This window comes from Myxocyprinus asiaticus, chromosome 18 (assembly GCF_019703515.2).
Source record: "Myxocyprinus asiaticus isolate MX2 ecotype Aquarium Trade chromosome 18, UBuf_Myxa_2, whole genome shotgun sequence".
Classification (NCBI taxonomy): Eukaryota; Metazoa; Chordata; class Actinopteri; order Cypriniformes; family Catostomidae; genus Myxocyprinus; species Myxocyprinus asiaticus.
In genome coordinates this window covers 8,683,376-8,704,827 of record NC_059361.1, presented here as the reverse complement: position 1 = coordinate 8,704,827, position 21,452 = coordinate 8,683,376, and the positions used below count along the sequence as shown (strand labels likewise).

General features: G+C 36.6%; 1 protein-coding gene across 5 annotated transcripts in view; it reads left to right on the top strand.

The window, feature by feature from the left end:
• The window catches only part of LOC127455983 (E3 ubiquitin-protein ligase NEDD4-like), a 48,407-nt gene extending 27,322 nt beyond the window's left edge, over positions 1-21,085 (top strand). For 4 of the 5 annotated variants that reach the window (XM_051724218.1, XM_051724219.1, XM_051724216.1 and 1 more), the window contains 18 exons: positions 4,796-4,867; positions 5,658-5,777; positions 6,271-6,492; positions 7,301-7,378; positions 7,501-7,555; positions 8,052-8,110; positions 8,432-8,497; positions 10,465-10,694; positions 11,048-11,169; positions 11,546-11,616; positions 13,323-13,418; positions 15,463-15,536; positions 15,922-15,982; positions 16,071-16,130; positions 16,355-16,462; positions 17,780-17,876; positions 18,386-18,458; positions 19,816-21,085. In XM_051724218.1, coding sequence (XP_051580178.1) covers positions 4,796-4,867; positions 5,658-5,777; positions 6,271-6,492; positions 7,301-7,378; positions 7,501-7,555; positions 8,052-8,110; positions 8,432-8,497; positions 10,465-10,694; positions 11,048-11,169; positions 11,546-11,616; positions 13,323-13,418; positions 15,463-15,536; positions 15,922-15,982; positions 16,071-16,130; positions 16,355-16,462; positions 17,780-17,876; positions 18,386-18,458; positions 19,816-19,918 — 1,767 coding nt within the window. In that variant the 3' untranslated portion in view covers positions 19,919-21,085. The remainder of the gene's footprint in view (positions 1-4,795; positions 4,868-5,657; positions 5,778-6,270; positions 6,493-7,300; positions 7,379-7,500; positions 7,556-8,051; positions 8,111-8,431; positions 8,498-10,464; positions 10,695-11,047; positions 11,170-11,545; positions 11,617-13,322; positions 13,419-15,462; positions 15,537-15,921; positions 15,983-16,070; positions 16,131-16,354; positions 16,463-17,779; positions 17,877-18,385; positions 18,459-19,815) is intronic. The other variant, XM_051724217.1, reaches the window with a different exon arrangement.
• Positions 21,086-21,452: the final 367 nt, after the last annotated feature.

Here is a 21,452-nt window from a genome sequence, read left to right as displayed (position 1 = left end):
ATTCATCTTAAGTACTCATTGCCAGTATGTCGAACCACGTGTATGTCTAATCATAAAACCCTGCATATACAGTGCAGACAAGGGCATAGATTTGGCTTGAATATTGGGGGGGGGGGGTTGCAGTTTGAAGCATCTACATGTTTCCATTGATCGTGGTATAAATATTAGGGGGGGGGGTGTACTTGCTTGTTTCCAGTAATCAAAACTATGCCCCTGAGTGCAGACATTAGAAAATGTTCAGTTTAGACAAGTTAAGCATTAAGCATGAGCATTAAGGAATTAATTAAGGTTGTCAATGTTTGTTAATAAAAATACATATTTCAGTGTTCACGTAAGTTCCTATTGCATTAATTAATGTTAACATATACAACATTTGATTTAAAAGTTTTATATATATATATATATATATATATATAAAACTAATGTTGATTACTGATTTGGGGGGTACTGTTCGTTGTCCTCCACTTCGCTTGGTACATTTTCCTGCTTTTTTTGTGCTTAGCCGATCACATGCCTGAATTATATTCACAGTATATAATGGTATCGTAACTTATCTCGTAATTGCTTCATGCACGGTTGGAAAACTGTGCTGAACAATCAGCATTAAGAACCAGACCTACACGTTTTATAAAATTACATTTGAAACATGATATACAAGATATAGGCCTACTAGTGTTACATAATTTGTAGAAACAGTCTATAGCAATATTTACTGTTACAGTTCATATCGCTTTTTGAGAAGTTTTTCTGTTTAGTGACGCTCATTTTTCTGTCCGGATCTATTAAGTTATAAAGGCAATGAATTCACTCAAAACAATTACTTGACTACACCTCTACTATCTATGAACAGGGTTGGGAGGGTTACTTTTGAAATGTATTCCACTACAGATTACAGAATACATGCTGTAAAATGTAATTTGTAACGTATTCTGATAGATTACTCAAGGTCAGTAACGTATTCTAAATACTTTGGATTACTTCTTCAACAATGGTGGATTTTTTTTTACTTGTTTTGACTATAACAACTCTGCCAGTACAGTAAGACATTCTCTGAAAAAAGCCTAAATATCTAATGCAGTGTTGCTTCTAAAACCACATTAAGCATATTGATCTTGTCTTCAGCATTTTAGATATTTTAGAAAGTGGACATGCTTCATTTAATAGGTATAATTTAGGCAGAAATTTACGACATGCATTACAAGAGCTAGCACAGGATGAATCTATTATTATTCAAAAAGCAGACAAAGGAGGGGGTATAGTGATACAAGATAAATATATGTATATAAGGATGATATGTTAAAGGATGAGAAATGTTATACTAAATTATTGTTCAATCCAACATCTAATTTTAAATCAGAACTTGATTCACTGTTGAATAAAGCTGTTAAGAATAAATGGATAACGGAAAAGGAATTCAAGTTTTTGATAAATGATCATCCGGTGATACCGGCGTTGTATGCTCTCCCAAAAATCCATAAATGCAGCACTGACCCTCCTTACCGCCCAGTAGTTTCAAGTATTGGTTCTTTAACAGAAAAGGTTTCTCAATTTGTAGGTTAACAATTGCAGTCTTACGTAAAAAGCCTTCCATCATTTATAGAAGATACTACTGAATTCTTGACCAAAATACAATCAGTGCATTTAGAAGAAAAAGATTGGCTGGTCACGTTAGATGTCTCTTCACTATATATGTCTATTCCCAATACAGAGGGTTTAGAATCAGTTAATTTTTTTACAACACCTGAAAACTTCCGATAGACCAGTTGAGTTTATTATGGATTTAACATTTGTTTGTTTTGACTAAGAATAATTTTTTATTTGATTAATGATTTATATTTACAAACACACAGAACTGCCATCGGAACACCATTAGCTCCAAATTATGGCAATCTTTTTATGGGGAGATTTGAATCGAATTATATTTACAACAATAATCCTTTCATCAAAGATGTAAAATTATGGATGAGATACAGTGATGACTGCTTTCTAATTGGGACAGGGACAGAAAACGCATTACTGAAATTTGTAGATTTCCTAAATTGTGAATGTTCTAAACAAGCTGCGGGTGTCTGTGGTGCTGTTGATCGTGTTCTGGTAATAGGAGGTTTTTGCAGATTTAACATTATCTGAAAAAGTTGCAAGCGGAGACTGATATTTACCTAGATCTGCTGGATCTTTAGATTTCCGCCATCTCCTCTCAGCTGCCCTGAGGTCAGTCCGATGTTCACGAAGGACATCAGACAGCCAGGGGCTGTGTGGTGTAGCACGTGCTGGCCTAGAGGAGATAGGACAGATGTTGTCTAGAGAGGATGTTAAAGTAGAGCTAAGTGTGTCTGTGGCAGTGTTTACATTTAGCGTGGTAAATACATTTAGTGTGGGAAGAGAGGTAGAGACAGCAGTGGAAAGGCGTGAGGGTGAAAGAGAACGGAGGTTACAGCGAAAGGAAACCAAAGGTGGAGATTGTTTTAATGTAGATGGGAGGGTCCAAATCATAAAAGAAAGAGTTGACCATTTTCAGTTAAATGTGTACTAACTTACAATAAGTCCTCTCAGGAAATCAGAAATATTATTAAAAAAAATACTGGTACATTCTTTCTACAGATCCATCGTTACAAACAATTTTTTGGCAAATAAATTGGTAAAATCAGATGTAGTTGTAGAAAAGAAACACGCATTCATAAAGGGTTGTTATCCATGCAGAAACTGTGCGGCTTGCTCATCTATAATAAGAACTAATCAATTCACAGATGTACACATGGGGAGAATATATCATATTAATTCATTGATCACATGTTCTACGACACATGTAATCTATATGTTAAAATTGCCCCTGCTCATTCATTTATATTGATAAGATGTCAAGATCTTTAAAAACACGTCTAAGTGAACATAAATCAGCCATTAGAAGACATGACGTCACCTCGCCAATCTCAAGACATTTTCTTGATTGTAATCACAATATAAAACAGTTAACTTGTACAGGAACTGAAAAAGTAGAAAGTTATAGAAGAGGTGGGAATGTGGAGAAAAAACTTCTACAATGGGAAGCCTATTGGATGCATTGTTTGAAGTCGATGGTTCCTATGGGCTTGAATGAGGATTTTAATCTCTTACCCACACTCTTCATAAATCTCTGTTGCACTGGTATACTGTATTTCATGCTGCTATTGATCAATTTGATTATAGATGGTGATACTGATTTATGAGTGCGGATCATTTTAATATATATATATTTTCACAGAAAAATCATATCAAAAATACGATTTTTTTTGCCCTAATATCAAAGGTCTTACTAGAGAAAAAAAAAAAAGATCTAACATGGATTTTCTTGAAATAAATATGATCGTGTCTTGTAAAATGGCTAGAAATAGCATTTTAGCTTAGCGTAAAGCTAAATGTTTACATGACAGTTTACACAAGGTTTATTTCTACTTTTGCTGTTCCAAACGTACTTCAAACTTACTTCTCTGTCTGCTCATATGAATGTAACACTTTATAAGAAAGTGTTTCACCGCTGTTCAAATGCACTTTGGATCTCATCATTTATATGGATAAATGTTTTCCATCTGAAAGGACTGCATTTTATTGTCATTTGTTTCATTTAATATTGTTTTTTGAATGATTACCAATGATTTAAATTGCAACTGTAGTGAAATACAGTTACTAATATTTTGTATTTTAAATACGTAATCCCGTTACATGTATTCCGTTACTCCCCAACACTGTCTATGAAGAACATGCTTTCAATTTCTGAGTTCAAAGTCATTTTTATATTTTTGTTTGGGCTTAAAGTAAAAAAATGTCTTAGGTGGTATAACCGTACAGAGACAGTTTAAAAAAAAAAAAATCTCATTAAGACCTGTAATTAAAAACGTAAAAAAAAAAAAGAAATGTTGGCATAAGTAGTTGAGAATAATCTTTAATTATTATTTCTTAAATAATATAAGCAGTGAGACCATTTTCATTTATTTATTTATTATTATTATTATTATTTTTATTTTTATTTTATTTTTTATTTATTTATTTTTGGCCTTTTCTGACTTTATTAGCTAGAGGACAGTGGAAAGGTGACAGGAAATGATAGGGGAGAAGAGTGGGAATGAGACTGGGAAAGGACCTCATGAGCCAGGACTCGTTCTCTGGTCACCCGTGATGCATCAGCATTATAAGTCATGAGGCTATGGCTTGGACTTTTAAAATATTATTAATGTTTGAAAAACCTTTGTCTACCAAATCAAAGTCAGGTGGTGTAACAAACATGCAGGCAGCCAAAAAAAAAAAAAAAAAAGTGAAAAAAAAAAAAAGATAATAACTGTGATCATAACTGTGTGTGAAGTTTAAAAAATATATAACAAAACAGATATTTTGAAATTTTTATGAAAAGGCAAATGTTGCTTGTGTCAAATGGGGTAACAAAAAAACAACTTTTTGATATTCATGAAGCAAAATTCATGATATTTGTAAAAAACTAAACAAAAACTGAAACCTTTTTTACATTGAAAAATTAAATGAATCATTAAGTTGTGTTCACACAAGTAATCCAAGTGCAAGGAAAGTATTAAATACCTTTTACTTGATGTTTACACCACTTCATTATTATTATTTATATATATATATATATATATATATATATATATATATATATATATATATATATATATTTTGAAAAATGCTATAAAATGCAACAAATATTACATTTCTCTGAACTTGTCACATGTTTTAAAATAGATTTTGAAAAGATTTGAAATTGTAATCACTTTGGACAACCATTATAACAGTGTTGTGTTTGTCTCAGCCACAGGGTCACAGTAGTCGCAGAGGAAGTGGACAGACTCTCACAGTGGAGGAGCATCCAGTTCACCCTGTGGTGAGAACAGAAACATTCAGAAATAAATCTGTGTGTGCTCTAGTTTCAGCTGAATGTAGAGTGTTTTGCTCACGGTGTGTAATCTTAGCTGCCCCAGATATCCCAGCATGCCCTGTACCTCGTACATCACCTCAGCTGCCGCTCTGTGCCTCTGCTCCCTCAGGACGCTGTGTTTCACAAGCGAACTGCTACAGACGACTATTTATGACACACACAGATGATCTTTTATGGATTGTTTCTGTTATCTGCTCTTCTCATATCACCCCCTCTACATTTTCATTTTGTAACTCGGTTTATTCACTTTCATTTTTCCTGTCCCTTTGTCCTCCAATATTAGTTAATGCATTATGAACTAACATGAACGAACAATGAACAGTTGTGTTGTTATAAATTAACATTAACCAATCAATAAATGCTGTTAACATTTTTTGTTCCTTATTAGTTCCAGATATCTAATGCATTTACTAATGTTAACAAATTAAATCTTTATTGCATAGGTGATTCCGGCCTAATAAAGTACCATGTACTTTGAAGTTGAAAATTGTGATACCTAAAGCAGACCAAAATACGTAAATAACGTATTTATTATAAAATACGTAAATAACGTATAATAACGAAAGTAAAATAACAATAGTGCAAATGGAGGAAGCAAGAAAGATTACGAAAATAAAATAATAGTGTAAAATGAATTTTGAATAAAGTACATTACAAAGGTAACATTAATAATAATAAAAAAGAATCATTAATTAAAAATTATTAATATAAAATGACTCTTTCTCTCTCTCTATAGTTATTACCCACCTCTGCTGGTTTGCCTCCGGGCTGGGAGGAAAAGCAGGATAGTAAAGGGAGAATTTATTATGTCAATCACAACAGCAGAATGACAACTTGGACACGCCCACTGATTCAGGTACATCCTTAAAGGTACAGTTCACCCAAAAATTGAAATGCTGTCATTATTTACTCACCCTGCTATTGTTCCAAACACGTATGACTTTCTTTGATCTGTGGAATACAAAAGGAGATGTTTTTGTCAGTCACCATTCACTTTCATTGCGTCTTGTTTCCATTCAATGAAAGTGAATGGTGACTGTCATTACAGTCCCTTACATTCTGCCTAACATCTCCTTTGGTGTTCTACAGAAGAAAGTAAGTCATTTTGGATGGGTTTTGAACAACATGAGGGTGAGTAATAGATGACCAAATTTTCATTTTTGGCAAACTATCCCTTTAAGAGTCTAACATTACATTATTTATATAGCTCTGTTTATCTGTTTATTATTTATATAGCTCTATTTATATGGCATGCTTCATTCTGATTAGTCTGAGCAAATATTTATGAATAATGACTGCTAAAGTTTAATATGTAGACTAATCAGTGAACTTTGACCTTTGCCTCTCAGCTCATACAGCCGTCCTCAGAGGTGGCGGCGGGCGGAGTCATGAATCTCTCTCAGAATCTCACAAGCTATGCTCCGCCCCTGCACTCCCCAGACGTATCGCCTCAGCACACACACGCTCGCACGGCAGAACATGCAGGGCTGATGCCGATAGGCTGGGAGGTACGCAGCGCGCCAAATGGACGCCCATTTTTCATAGACCACAACTCCAAGACCACCACATGGGTAAGACCCCGACAAAAAAATGTATCAAAATGTAACATGCCAGCACCATGTTTTTTTTACAATATCATGATATTCCTTGAAGTTCCTTAGAATACCATGTGTATACCATGGTACTGTATGTAAATATGGTTATCAATCAGTACCATGGTATACACTACCAGTCAAAAGTGTGTGTACACTTGACTGAATTTATCTTTGTAATGATCTTAAAGGAATAGTTTCATTTTCCAAAATTCTGTCTCCCTGTTGTTGTTCCAAACCCATATAGCTAATATAGCTTTTTTTTTCTTCCTTTGAATGCCAAAGGAGATGTTAGGCATGCAAGGTTGACTTCAGTCACTATTCACTTTTATTGCAATCTTTTTTCCATACAATGAAAGTGAATGGTGACTGAGACTGTTTCAGCCTAACTTCTCCAGTTGCATTTCATGGAATAAAGAAAGTCATACGGGTTTGGAACAACAAGAAGGTGAGTAAATGATAGAATGACAGAATTTCCCTTTTTGGGTGACCTATCCCTTAAAAAAACCTATTGATATAAAGGTTTATGCTTAAATGCTTGGAGATCTTTTTGTAGACATATACATATACATATGCATAGTTTTGATGACTACTAATATTCTAAAATGTAGAAAATAGTAATAATAAAGAATGAATAGATCTGTCCAATCTTTTGACTGGTACTTTTTTAACATCTGATGCCTTCAATTTACCATGGTGCCACCTTAGTACTTTTTCCTGCATTTTCATGCTATTGCTGAAATCAACTTCCTTTGTTTGCCATTTCCTGTTTCCTGTGTTGTCACAGGAAGACCCCCGGCTAAAGGTTCCCGTGCACATGAGGAGGAAACTCTCCCTTGATCCCTCTGACCTCGGCCCACTGCCGGTAAGAGCAATGATGTCATCAGTGATGTCATTATTCAGTGGCTCAAAGTTTGTTTAGTATGAGTTAATTGACATGGTCTTCAGCACAGTGGTTGAAAAGGTGTGTGTGTGTGTGTCTTATAGCCCGGTTGGGAGGAGAGGGTGCACAGTGATGGCAGAATATTTTATATCAATCACAGTAAGTGTCAAATTAAAAATCATACCAACACCAGTTCACTAAATCACAATCTAGTCATTTTCAGGGTCAGAATGAACTTTTTTTTTTTTTTTTGCCACTTCTTGCTGCCATTGGTGGGTGAATTGAAAATTCAACAGCCATAAATATTTTTCTTCCAGCCATTAAACAGTATTTTGCTTTGTTTTAATTAAAAATGACACTTTTGTCCCTATGACAATGGCATGATTTAGATGTTTTCCTAAGATGTGTGTTTAAAACCGCTCCACGTGTCTGTCTCCATCTCTGCACCTGACACAAAAACATGAAAACACATTGTGATTTTGTTTCTCATATTTTCATTTTGGTGGCTTAATGTAAGGAAGATTTGGATTATTTCATTGCCGTTGAGGTTTTACTTGCATTTGGCACTTCATTTTGGACCCTGGTGGTTTTATACTCTAGGAATGAGAGATATGTAAAATCTGAAGAGTTTAAATGTCTTACATTTATTTTTCAGACACAAAAAACACACAGTGGGAAGACCCAAGACTGCAAAATTCAGCTATCACTGGTCCAGTAAGTTCTAATGTGTTCTGTTTCTATTTAAAGAAGCAGAGTCAGAGCTTTAAGATGGGTGATATTGAGCTTTAGTGCACAATGATCTTAGTCATATCCTGTTTCTAAAAATATTCCGAGTCAGAAACCCTGTACATTTCTTCCCGTTCATTTCCTGTAAGAGTGTGGGTGTGTGTTTGTCACTGGGTCAATAGAGGAGGGAAGGTATATTTGTCCTGTCTGAAATTTAGGATGATTGTCAGGTCAGGACGGCTCAACATCTGAGCAGATAAAAGGTAATGGATTATTGCTGAAATGATGAAGTGTTCTGTGTTATTTCAGGCTGTGCCTTACTCCAGAGACTATAAACAGAAGTACGAGTACTTCCACAAGAAACTCAAGAAACCAGTACGTTCTATTTTTGTTCAGTGTTGTGTTGTTCAGATGCCCGTATGTAGGGGCACAAATTAATTTGTACTGGGACTGTCCCTGCAGTTAGCACAGTGTTTACAGCTTTCGATATAAACAATATTATATATATTATTGTTTGATTTATCTGTACTAATTGACCTGGAACGTTTATTGTATCTTTGCAAACCGTATATATGGTCGCTTTTTCTCTTTCAAAAACTTTCTTTACTTTTGAAGTGACTTTCCAACCACTTGACATGTTCTAGATGGATAAAATTAAGTCCCACCCCTAATTTTTTTTATTGAATGTCCTGATTCACATTATTGAAGTAAAATGGGTTGCGAACGTTTCATGTTGACTTGAAATGAAATGAAAAATGGCCTTATTTACTGTCTAAATCAATGTCTTATTTTGCACATTTCATTAGTGCTCATTATTTTAAAGAAAAAAGTTTGTATAATCGTTCATAAAAAATTTTTAACCTTACTTGTCACTGAGACAACATTAGGACTGGGTTAAAAAATTGATTTTCAGATGCAGAGCGATCTTTATATCGATTCTTAAATCCCAAGATCGATCTTATACTCTATGTGCAACCCTCTACAATGTGAGTAAATCACTCGCATGTGCAAACAAATTTCGCGCTGTTCGACTATAAAAAAAAAAAAAATCTGCTTTAAGCCACTGGCTGGTAAATGTTCAGATGTCACTCATCAGTGTTTGAGTGTCAAAAAAGTTCAGCACCGAGATCCATTTGTCTTTTGTATAATGTCTCTTTTGATATTCTTTCTGTTCTGTACAGTCAGTTGTTTATTAAAAACTATTTAAAAAAACTCAGCGAGTATTGATTGCTACGGAGGGTACAGTCAAATGGGGTAACCTGCCCGTGGTCACGATTAAGTGGTTCTCACTCTCAGTGGGGCGCGTGGTAAGTTGTGCGTGGATTGCGAAGAGTAGCATGAGCCTCCACATGCTGTGAGTCTCAACGGTGTCATGCACAGCGAGCCACGTGTTAAGATGCGCGGATTGACTGTCTCAGAAGCGGAGGCTACTGAGACTTGTCCTCCACCACCCGGACTGAGGTGAGTAACTGTGCCACCACGAGGACCTGCTAAGTAGTGGGAATTGGGCATTCCGAATTGGGGAGAAAATAAAAAACCTATAAAAAAAACCATTTCATTCTAATCACACATAGCACGACGCTAAAAAACAAAAAAACTTGCGTGTCCTCTCTCGTTAATATGCACTCACTGGCTGATGCCGGTAGTCTTAAAGTGATAGTACCGATTTAGCTTGCGTTTTACATATCAAGATAAATACTTGTAAATATTACAAATTATGCATGTAAACAATAAACATGTAACAGTAAATACTGTATATATGCAATATAATATATGCAATTTCATGACATTTATTAATGTAATGTACTGAATTTGAAAATTTTACACAAGCTAAAATGTGACCAATATGATAAAAAAAATGAACAAAAATATAAATAGTAAAAATAAGGGTTTCGAATTGTACCTAGAAGTTGAAAAGTCCCTTTAAAATTTACAGCCTTAGCTGAGAGAGAATTTCTTTCAAATGCAAGTACAATAGACATTGACATCACCGAAATATGCCCATATGAATCGATATTGAATCGAATCGGAATCGAATCTAATTGGTAAATCTGAATCAATACCCAGCCCTAGATGTAATCAAAACCACATAGGTGTAGAAAATGTATATTAACCAATAATATCATACCCTAACATGTTTGATCCAATTAAATCCTGATGGGTAAAATCCCAGTTTCATTCAAAAATACCGAAGTTACAGAAGTTAAATGTGTTGAAAATGTAGTTTTTATGTTGTCTCTTCAAAAATTGAGAGGAATTGTTCTGTGAATTCAAATTGAATAAATGAGTCCCTCTTGACAAAATAATTTTCTTTGTCTTCTATGGTGATTCCCCATCTCCAGGCAGACATCCCAAACCGCTTCGAGCTGAATGTAAGACGGAATGCTGTTCTGGAGGATTCGTACCGGCGAATTCTGTCTGTCAAACGACCAGATCTACTGAAGGCCCGCCTCTGGGTGGAGTTTGAGGGCGAAAAGGGGCTGGACTATGGGGGCGTGGCCAGAGAATGGTTCTTTTTGATCTCCAAAGAGATGTTCAACCCGTATTATGGGCTGTTTGAGTACTCGGCCACGTGAGTGATGAGATTTTGATATTTTTTGTAGAGTGATGGTTCACCCAGAAACGGAAATTCTGTCATCATTTAGTCACCCTCACAATGTTCCAAACCCGAATGACTTTAATCCATGGAACACAAAAAAGAGATGTTAGGCAGAATGTTACCTTCAGTCACTATTCCCTGTCATTGTATGCAATGAAAGTGAATGGTGACTGAAGCTTACATTTTGCCTAACATCTCTCTTTATGTTCCAAAGAAAATAGAAAGTTCTAGAGGTCCTTAACAACTGGAGGGCTAGTGAATAAATACAGAATTTTCATTTTTTGCAGTGTAGTGCACTTAAAAACATGTGCATGTGTGTGTTGCAGTGACAACTACACCCTACAGGTTAACCCCAACTCAGGTCTGTGTAATGAGGACCACCTGTCTTACTTCAAGTTCATTGGCCGGGTGGCTGGAATGGCCGTTTATCATGGAAAGCTGTTGGATGGTTAGTGATGTCACAAATAATCTATCAAGACCAATACCCACAGCTCACACTGACAACATTTCACTCTAACAACTGCCCTCAGCTCTGTGCACACTGTGTGTGCATTCCAGTGTTGGGGAAGCTCGCCAAACTACAAACTACTTCTATTTATTCCGAAATATTTATGTAGCTACAATAAAAAACATGAAAACATGAAATGTTGCTAGCAAAAGAAATGTACATATATAAATGGTATTATTTATTTATTTTTAGCAATTTTAGTCTTCAGAAATGCTTTCCTGATATGACCTGAATCCGTTCCTTTTCATATACAGTAATAAAGAGCAGTTTTCAGATTTTATTCATCATGATGGCTTTTTCTGTTTCGTCTGCACAGCTTTCTTCATTCGGCCCTTCTATAAGATGATGCTGCAGAAGCCAATCACATTACAGGATATGGAGTCAGTGGTGAGTGAGAGACATGCCTGAACCAATCGGTTCTAAACGTCATCTTCATGAATGAACTGAAAGTAGCATCAGCTGTGATTTTTAAAGGAATAGTTCATCCAAAAATTATAATTCTCTCATCAATTACTCACCCTTATGTCATCTCAAACTTGTATGACTTTCTTTTCTTCCGTGGAACACAAGCAAAGATATTTTAATGGAGATATGATGTCTGTTTGTCCATACAATGCAAGTGAATGATGACCAAATGTTCAAGCTCCAAAAAGGACATAAAGGAAGCATAAAACGAATCCGGTGGTTTAATCCATGTCTTCTGAAGAGACCAAAATGTAACTCCTTTTTCACTGTACATCTTGCCATTGGCTTGATGATCGCGATCATCAAGCTCGATAACACTTCCTAGTGCTTGACACATGCACAGAGCGCTAGATGGCGCTAGGAAGTGTGATCGAGCTTGAAACCATGATTGCCAAGGAGACTGCTGATATCAAGATTTATAATGAAGGGGCCTGGGTAGCTCAGTGGTAAAGACGCTGGCTACCACCCCTGGAGTTCGCGAGTTCGAATCCCAGGGTGTGCTGAGTGACTCTAGCCAGGTCTCCTAAGCAGCCCGGTTGCTAGGGAGGGTAGAGTCCCATGGGGTAACCTCCTCGTGATCGCTATAATGTGGTTCGCTCTCGGTGGGGCGCGTGGTGAGTTGTGTATAGATGCTGCGGTGGATGGCGTGGGCCTCTACACGCGCTATGTCTCCGTGGTAACGCGCTCAACGAGCCACGTGATAATATACGCGAATTGATGGTCTCAGATGTGGCGGCAGCTGAGATTCGTCCTCCGCCACCCGGATTGAGGTGAATCACTACGCCACCACGAGGACTTAGAGAAAAATTGGGAATTGGACTTTACAATTTTGGAGAAAAAGGGGAGAAAATCCACACACACACAAAAAAAAAAAAGATTTATAGTGAAAAGGAGTTATATTTTGGTCTATTCTCACCCAAAACCGATCATATCACTTCAGAAGACATGGATTAAACCACTGGAGTCTTATAGTCCTTTATGTGCTTTTTGGAGCTTGAACATTTGGTCAATATTCACTTGCATTGTATTGACCTACAGACATCATATCTCCATTAAAATATCTTCGTTTGTGTTCCGTGGAAGACAGAAAGTCATATGAGTTTGAGATGGCATAAGGGTAATGGTGATAAAAGGTTGATGAGAATTGTCGTTTTTGGATGAACTATTCCTTTAACATCATCTTTACTCATCATTTGATCAACCTGCCAAAAGTTATGACATTTCTACACAAAACTGGATTAAAAACTCAAAACATAAAAGCATATTATATCCGAGATTATAACTGAATGCCGCTGAATTAAATATGCAGCATAGTGTCACAACAATAAAGCATGCTGCTGTTTGCTATATTTAGCTATTGCACTGTTTCACATGACATTTTAAGAAAAAATACTAAGCAGTGTTTGCTAAGCAGTATTCCATTCCAAACATACGCAATGCCTCTGAATCTTTAGGGAAATTATGTCATTTTCATAAGTGCTATGTCAAGAGTAGGAGTAAAAATGTAACAAACAGTACACACTAGTGAGCATTTCAGTAACACTAATAATGTAATTAATGTCCCATGGAGCTTTGGCTCTCAGGTGTCAAACACTATTTAAGCTGTTGTTTTGCTCATGTTATTTTAGGACAGTGAATACTTCAATTCTCTCAGATGGATCTTGGAGAATGACCCCACAGATCTGGATCTCAGGTTCACTATTGACGAGGAGCTGTTTGGACAGGTAATGCATTATTTTTTTTAGTTTTACACCATATAAGCACCATAAAAGTATTCAATAAGACTAGTGCCGCGGTTTTCAAACTGGGAAGCGTGCCTCCTCAGGGGGGCGCCAGAGCATGTCAGGGGAGGCGTGGAGATTGATGATAATTTCACTAAGTAAAATAAAAAGATACATAAATACAATAAAAATTTATTGTGAGGATAAATGACAAGTATTGACATAATGGACCATAGTCCTGCTTAACAGACCGTAGTAGCTCTATGGTGTTAAAACATTGTTAATGTCGAGAGCACAACATGCATATCGTGCGAGAGCGCATCCATGTACCGGTTGCGCCAGCGCGAATCTCTTCCCTCACACGCGGGCAGCTCGCTCAAAACTGGACACGTGCTCTTAGACTCATTCGCAAATCTATTACACTATGTAACAACATTTTTGTTCCTGGGTATTAAGTGTTATTTCCTAATTGCTTATGCCTCAAAAGTATAGAAAATGGCTATTATTCCCCACAAATCTTACTTTTGTGACCAGGACTGTGATATTTTGAAATGTACCTATTTCCAATGAGAAAACGGGCGAACGTGTGTCTTTTCGTTGACATAAAGTCAGAAAAAAAACAATATATGAATCCAGATTAACATGTATTTATACTAAAGTAATACAAAAATGACTACAAAAGATTTAGAAGTGAATAGTTTTTCGAGATTTACGATTATACTGTAAATCACTTTCACGAATCGGCCCCCAAATGTAGTCTCCCATCATGTTCTCGTTATACTGTCCTTGGTAGCGGCATTCAAAGTCCAGTATAACCTGATGGAAGCGCTCGCCTTGCTCCTCCAAGTACGCTCCCATGTTCTCCTTGAATTTATCAAGATGAGCATCAAGGATATGGACTTTGAGGGACATCCTGCAGCCCGTTGTGCCGTAGTTCTTCACCAGAGTCTCAACCAGCTCCACATAGTTTTGCCCAGGAAGCCCCGAACCACTGCGACAAAGCTGTTCCAAGCCGCTTTCTCCTTACTAGTGAGCTTCTTGGGGAATTAATTGCACTCCAGGATCTTCTTTATCTGTGGTCTGACGAAGACATCGGCTTTGACCTTTGCCTCAGACAGCTTAGGGAAGAAGTCTTGAAGGTATTGAAGGCTGCCGGCTTCTTATCTAGAGCTCTGACAAATTGTTTCATAAGGCCCAATTTGATGTGCAGTGGTGGCATCAGCACCTTCCGGGGGTCCACCAGTGGCTCCCACTTGACGTTGTTCCTCTCCACAGAGAACTCGGTCCACTGTGGCCAGTCCCGCCTGTGGTAGCGTGCCTTGGTGTCCCTGCTGTCCCAAAGGCGCCCCAAAAAATGAGGTGCCCAGTGTTTGTCTTGATCCCCGACAGGCATGCCGAAATATGCCTTGTAGGCCTCACACATCTTAGCAGAAGCTTCAACGGAGTACTTTTTCGCTCTTGTCTTGATAAATTGGCCGCAGGCATAGCAAAATGCATCTGCCGGATGCTTGCAGATATGTATCCACTTAGGCAGCTGGAACTAAACTGAATTGGTGGGCTTAAGGCCCCTGTATTTATACTACTATTTATATTACTGGAAAGTTCTAGAAAGTTCTAGAAGTTACTCCAAGTTTACTCAGCACTGAATCTATATGGAATGTTCTGGAAAATAGGTACATTTCAAAATATCACTGTCCTGGTCACAAAAGTACATCTGTTGCGACTGACATCTTCTGTCACCTCAGTGGAAAACAGCTGCACAAGGGGGGGGTGCGGTCTTGTACATTTTCTCAAAGGGGGGCTTACTGTCCAAGGCTTTGAAAACTCCTGGAATAGTGCACTATATTCCAAGTCATCTGAAATCATACAATAGCTTTGCAGGAGAAACAGAGCGAAATTTAAGTCGTTTGACACTAAAAAAAAAACAACATGAGGGTGAGGAACTGACAGAAGGTTAATTTTTGTGTGAACCATTCCTTTCCATATGATTTGTGAAGCTGAATATATTCAGATCTGATATAAACGGATAATTTGATCTCTTCCGCAGACACACCAGCATGAACTGAAGCCAGGAGGCGCTGATATCGTGGTCAATGACAGCAACAAAAAGGAGTATATTCAGTAAGTTTTACTGTCCTCATGTGGCACAGAGAAGAACCACAACACATCTGCCACATGGAAGCTTATGTGCTAGAAATTGTATTTCCTTCTCAAAGGCATCCATGTCATTACTGTAATGGGGTCATTTTTGTGGTGTTTACAAAGGTGAGCATCACTATTACTTTTGCTCGTACGGTTAAGTGATTTAAACAAACATGTAACCCTACAGTAACTCGACTTGCATCATATGTCCTACAGACATTAATGATACCTCAAATCATTCAACTTGTTGAGGAGAGGTGTGCTGCTACTTTTCTAAGTGATGGCCAAAAAAACTCTAGTTTATTGTTGTTGATTAATAATACATAATAAGATGTAATACATGTCTTTTGCTGTTTATTTGCAGTCTAGTGATGCAGTGGAGGTTTGTAGATAGGATTCAGAGACAGATGACTGCCTTCAAAGAGGTACAAGCACCATTAATGGACCATTAATGCCAGCTGAGATGTTTGCCTATGTTTGAGGTTTGATGTGTGTTTCATCTTTCACTGGCAGGGTTTCTATGAACTGATCCCTCTGGATCTAATCAAGATCTTTGACGAGAATGAGCTGGAGGTGAGACCTTCTGCTTTATTTACTATTATTATTAATATTTAAAAAAGAGAGGAGGAAATTCTAAGTAAGAAATTCACTTCTCATTTTAACATAGAGGGTTTATGACTCTTTGAAACAGCATGGCACAATAATGCAAGTAGTAGACTGTTTGTGAGACTTTAGACGGTGTGCAACTAATTCAGCTGAGCTCTCAAAGCACTGATTTGTATATCTTTGCTCCTCAGCTGTTGATGTGCGGGTTAGGTGATGTGGATGTTAACGACTGGAGAGAAAACACTAAATATAAAACTGGCTACAATCCAAATCACCCTGTCATCATCTGGTTCTGGAAGGTCAGATTTTATTCTTTCATTCTATCAGTACTGTTTCTAAGATTGAGTTCGTCTTACATTATTTGTGTGTGCGCGCGTGCGTGCGTGCATGTTTGTGTACGTACTTAGCTATAGTTTGGGGAACCGTTTGTAGCAAGAAGTGAGCAAATCGTAAAAAAAAACCTTCCTTTGGGGAGATTTCGGGATGTCCTCATTTGGATAAACAATCCATAAATTGATTAATAATAATAATTTTGTTTTATTCTAATAATGCAAAAAGTTTTCTGTTGGGTTAGGTTTAGGGTGTGGGTTAGGGTTAGTTCAGAAATGATAGTTGGCTTTGTATAAAAACAATAGAAGTCAATGGTATGTCCCCATTTAGATAGCTGAGTGCTTTTGTAGTTTGTAGTGTGAAAAATGCAACTTCAAATCTTATTGTGTATTTTATTACTATACAGTGCTAAAGAGTTGTGACACAGGTTACAGTCATCTATAATCTGAATTTATGAATATAGGACTGGATTTATTTAATGCAGTTATCTACTACTATTTACTACTGTACTACCAATTCATCACATAAAATAGCCAGAGGCTATTTGCACTAAGTGCAGCTAAATAGTTATGTATTCTATTTGCACTAAGTATAGAAAGCGATAAAAAGCATGTTCTTTGCACTAAGTGTAAATAGTGTTAGATGCAATTTGCACCCTGGCACAAATAGTGGCACAAATGCGTAAATTAAGTGCATGATTAGATACTAATGTACAGTATAGGGGATCACTGCAGCATGTTAATTGTGTTTAATTAAAGTCCCACAGACACCGTACACCAACCCCTACCCCTAAACCTAACCCTAACCTTTAAAAAATTACCCCCCACCCCGCCCCCACCCCACCAACATTCACCGTGACCAAATCACTTTTTATTTATTATTATAAGTAGTATTAAAATAAATATTAAGAGTGGAGACAGGAAACAGTATGGGAAAAAGTGTGACAAAAGTTGGAATCAAACCCGGGACAGCCGCAAGAAAAAGCACACCCACACTGTCGTTACAGGGGTGCAGTTTGTCTTTAATTTGTGTGTTTCTACTAGACTATTTGAGTGCAGCCACGCTGTGTGGCAAGTGCTATTTATGCCGAAATAGTCACTTGGAATAAAATGATGTAAGAATGACTAAAAATCTTTATTTTATAGCCTTCTGAGAAAGACGTATATTTTCTCTAATTGCTTTTTGTTTAACTGACACACTCTATTAGTATTATTTAGAAGTATTATTATGTGTTAAGTAGATTCTAAAAAACTGTTATAACTGTAGTTGATTATTTTGATTTTAAGACTGTACTGCTGATGGATGCAGAGAAGCGAATTCGTTTGCTGCAATTTGTGACAGGCACGTCCCGTGTACCAATGAATGGCTTTGCTGAACTCTACGGTGAGTCTCGCCCCCGTGGCATCAGGACATCATATGAAATACAATGAAAAAGATGTTTTTATACTCTCATTCATAATATTTTTTTTTTGGTTTATATATTAAAATCTCAACCTGATCTCAGAATCATATTACTGTACCTTAATTTTTGTCAAAATAATTTTTTCCATGGATTGTTGTACGTACTGCGGCAGTTACATGGTGAAATGAACACTAGAGCTAGAAGCGCTAAAACAACAGTGACTTTCATTCACTTTCAAACAAGTCACGAGTAAAACCGCAGACAATCAGTTCATAAACACCTCCTGTTTCTCACACTTTAAGCATAAACTTTAAAACACCTCATCTGTTTGGCAGAAAATGTTACTCGCTGTTAGTGCCACACAGTGGACATTTGCCCTTGGAACTGCCGCGATATGTGATATTTAATATCATTTTGCACAAATGTTGCCCAGTCACATCATTTTCATAAGATCAGGCTGTAAAATCATGTTTTTCTGTTTAATTTTCAGGATCCAACGGGCCACAGTTGTTCACCATTGAACAGTGGGGCACACGAGACAAACTGCCCCGAGTGCACACATGGTGAGACATCTTTATCTATGTGTCTGTATACACCTGTCTGTCTCTCTGCTGGTCTCTCCTGGCAGCTGAGTTTCTGTCGACAGTTTCAAATCATTCATGAGTCGGTTCATTCCTGTGGTGCAGCACCTTTTCAACTGTAACTCTGTAACTGTAACAGATGAAAATGCTTGTGTTGTATTTTAGGGCTGTATTTCGATAAAGGGGTGTAGCAGACTTATAAAATAGAAATATTCTCCTGGTCATGCTCAGACACTTAAAGGGGGGATAGTTCACCCAAAAATGAAACTTCTCTCATCAGTTACTCGCCCTCATGCCATCAAAGATGTGTATGACTTTTGTTCTTCTGCTTCTTCCTCAGCTCTGTAGGTCCATATAATGCAAGTAAATAGTGGCCAGAACTTTGAAGGGCCACAAAGCATATTAAGGCAGCATAAAAGTAATTCATATGACTCCAGTGGTTAAATCCATGTCTTTAGAAGTGATATGATAGGTGTGTGTGTGAGAAACAGATCAATATTTCTCCTCCCTGCACAATAGATGGCGATATGCACGAAGAATGTGAATTGCCAAAAACAAAAGAACAATGTGCAAGTTAAAGAGATTTATAGTAAAAAAAGGACTTAAAAATTCATCTGTTTCTCACACACACCTACCATATCGCTTCTGAAGATATGGATTTAAACACTGGAGTCGTATGGATTACTTTTATGCTGCCTTTATATGCTTTTTGGATCTTCAAAGTTCTGGCAATCAAACCGGATTAGAGTTAAATAAACCAACTAATGCCACAAATCATTCCATTGCTAATACTCTACTGATGTGTATGCTGTCGTAATGTCAATTCCTGTAGGGTGATGTCATTAAGGAACTGGCTTTTGTTGGTTAAAAGGATATTATAAAAGTCTGAATGAAAAGTGACTTTGAGGACAAAACCAACAATACAAATTAATTACAAACTGAAAACAATATTCCCATCTTTTTCTTAACATTTCGATTAGAGAAAAGGAAAAATTAAGAAACACCAGGAATATTCCTTAAAGCTGAAGTGTGTATTTATTTATTTATTTATTTTATGTTAAAATGCTTTGTACTATCCTTGTTTACTACGCAGAGCCAACTATAAAACATTGATATTTCGATTTTCCCAAAAAGTGTAAAAATTTGGCTACTATTTGGCGATTTCAAAACATTGCACTGTTTGTTTGACACAGCAACACAGCATTCATTTCAATTGTGAGTTTATTATTTTATCCAATATACTGGATGAAGGGCACATGAAAATGTGCTGCATTGTAGGAATAACCCAGTTATTATCTCTCTCTCTCTCTCTCTCTCTCTCTCTCTCTCTCTCGGTCAGTTTCAACCGGTTGGATCTTCCTCCATACGAATCATTTGAGGAGCTTCGCGAGAAACTGCACATGGCGATTGAGAACGCTCAGGGCTTTGATGGTGTGGATTAGATGAGACTCCAGCAGCCACGGCAAAAGTGTAACTATGGCGACAGCATCACGACTGTTGGTTTTAAAGCAGGCAGCACACGAGTGCACATGGCTCTGCAGGAAATATGAATGTCCAGTAAACTGACCTGAGAGCAGTTTTTGCAGCAGACAGGGTGAATATGGTATTACGAAAAGTTGATCAGCTGTCATTCAGTTCCCCTAATTGAAAAACAACATATTGAGGATAAACCGAACTGTGTAATGTGCTTTATATCACAAATGTGTATGTTTATGATGTTTACAAAATAAAGTTTGGTAATATACTTCTGCATACAGCGATAAAGTATGTTTCTATGTATGCTGTTTCAAAAATATCTGTAGATTTGAATCTTATCTATGCATTTCAGCATAATTAAAGAATTGTCTTTCTGATATGAGCTTTTAAAGTACACTTTATAGTTACAGGGAAGGTGTGCGCTATGTGGCAAATAAGGCCTACTGAAAATTTGCCAAAATGCAGAATAAGAGACCATTTTATCTTTGTTTGTTTTTTTTTCTCAATATTTTATCTTAATCAGTTCTTCATACAGTACGGCTTTCACTTTTATCACTTAAATGTTTACATGATTTTTTTGTTTACAGATACCCCACTTTTAAAACTATATGTTTGATTATTAAAATCAATCTTTTGTACTGGTTTTGAATGTTGAAGCACTTTTCTAAAAACAGAGGTTTCAAGTCTTATTGTGTATAGATCACCTCAGTCAAGCTCTTTTGTGATTTTGTGACAAATCATTGCTTTATGTAATTTATTAAATGTTTACAACATAAATACTGCTTGAAGTAAACTTATCGGACTGTTAAATAACATTGCCTTTATTTGTAATATAAAACCATTTGATTCAGTGTCATGAAGAACACCTTTATCTTTTAACGGAGAAACACTTTTAATGTCTATACTGTTGTATAATTAGACGCTACTATACGAACGTCCCTTGGGTTTCTACCGATTCAAAGCATTTCTGGCTCTGATGAAAGGGAAGTTTCAGAAAGTGTTTTCTATCGAAGCTTTATGAGCAAATGTGTCTTTCATTTTAAAGTAAATTGTGTTGATTTGAATTGCCAGTCTTGATGGCTACGTATTTTTTTTTTTTTTTTTTTTTAAATAAAGAAATACATCTCTGCCCATGTGCTGTTTTCAGTTTCATTTTATATTTAAATAAATTAAATATTGTTATATTTATTTCGTGTTTAAATAATAATTTGTTGTCTGTTTGCATGCTTAATTCTCCCAATTCTCATTGCTGTAATGCAGAAAAATATACATTATTTAAAAAGGAAACTACTGTATTACAGTATGCTAATGAGAGGCATAATTGTGAATAATGAAATGAGTTTTAAAGATGCAAAATGAAAACTTCCAGATGCATTACGGTAATGAGGATTTGGGTGATGTGTCGTAAAATTAGGCTTTTTTCAATGGAAAGTATAATGTATTACTCTACGGGGTTGTAGTTCTCTAAACGTCCATTAAGTGGCAGTAATGCGCAGATAA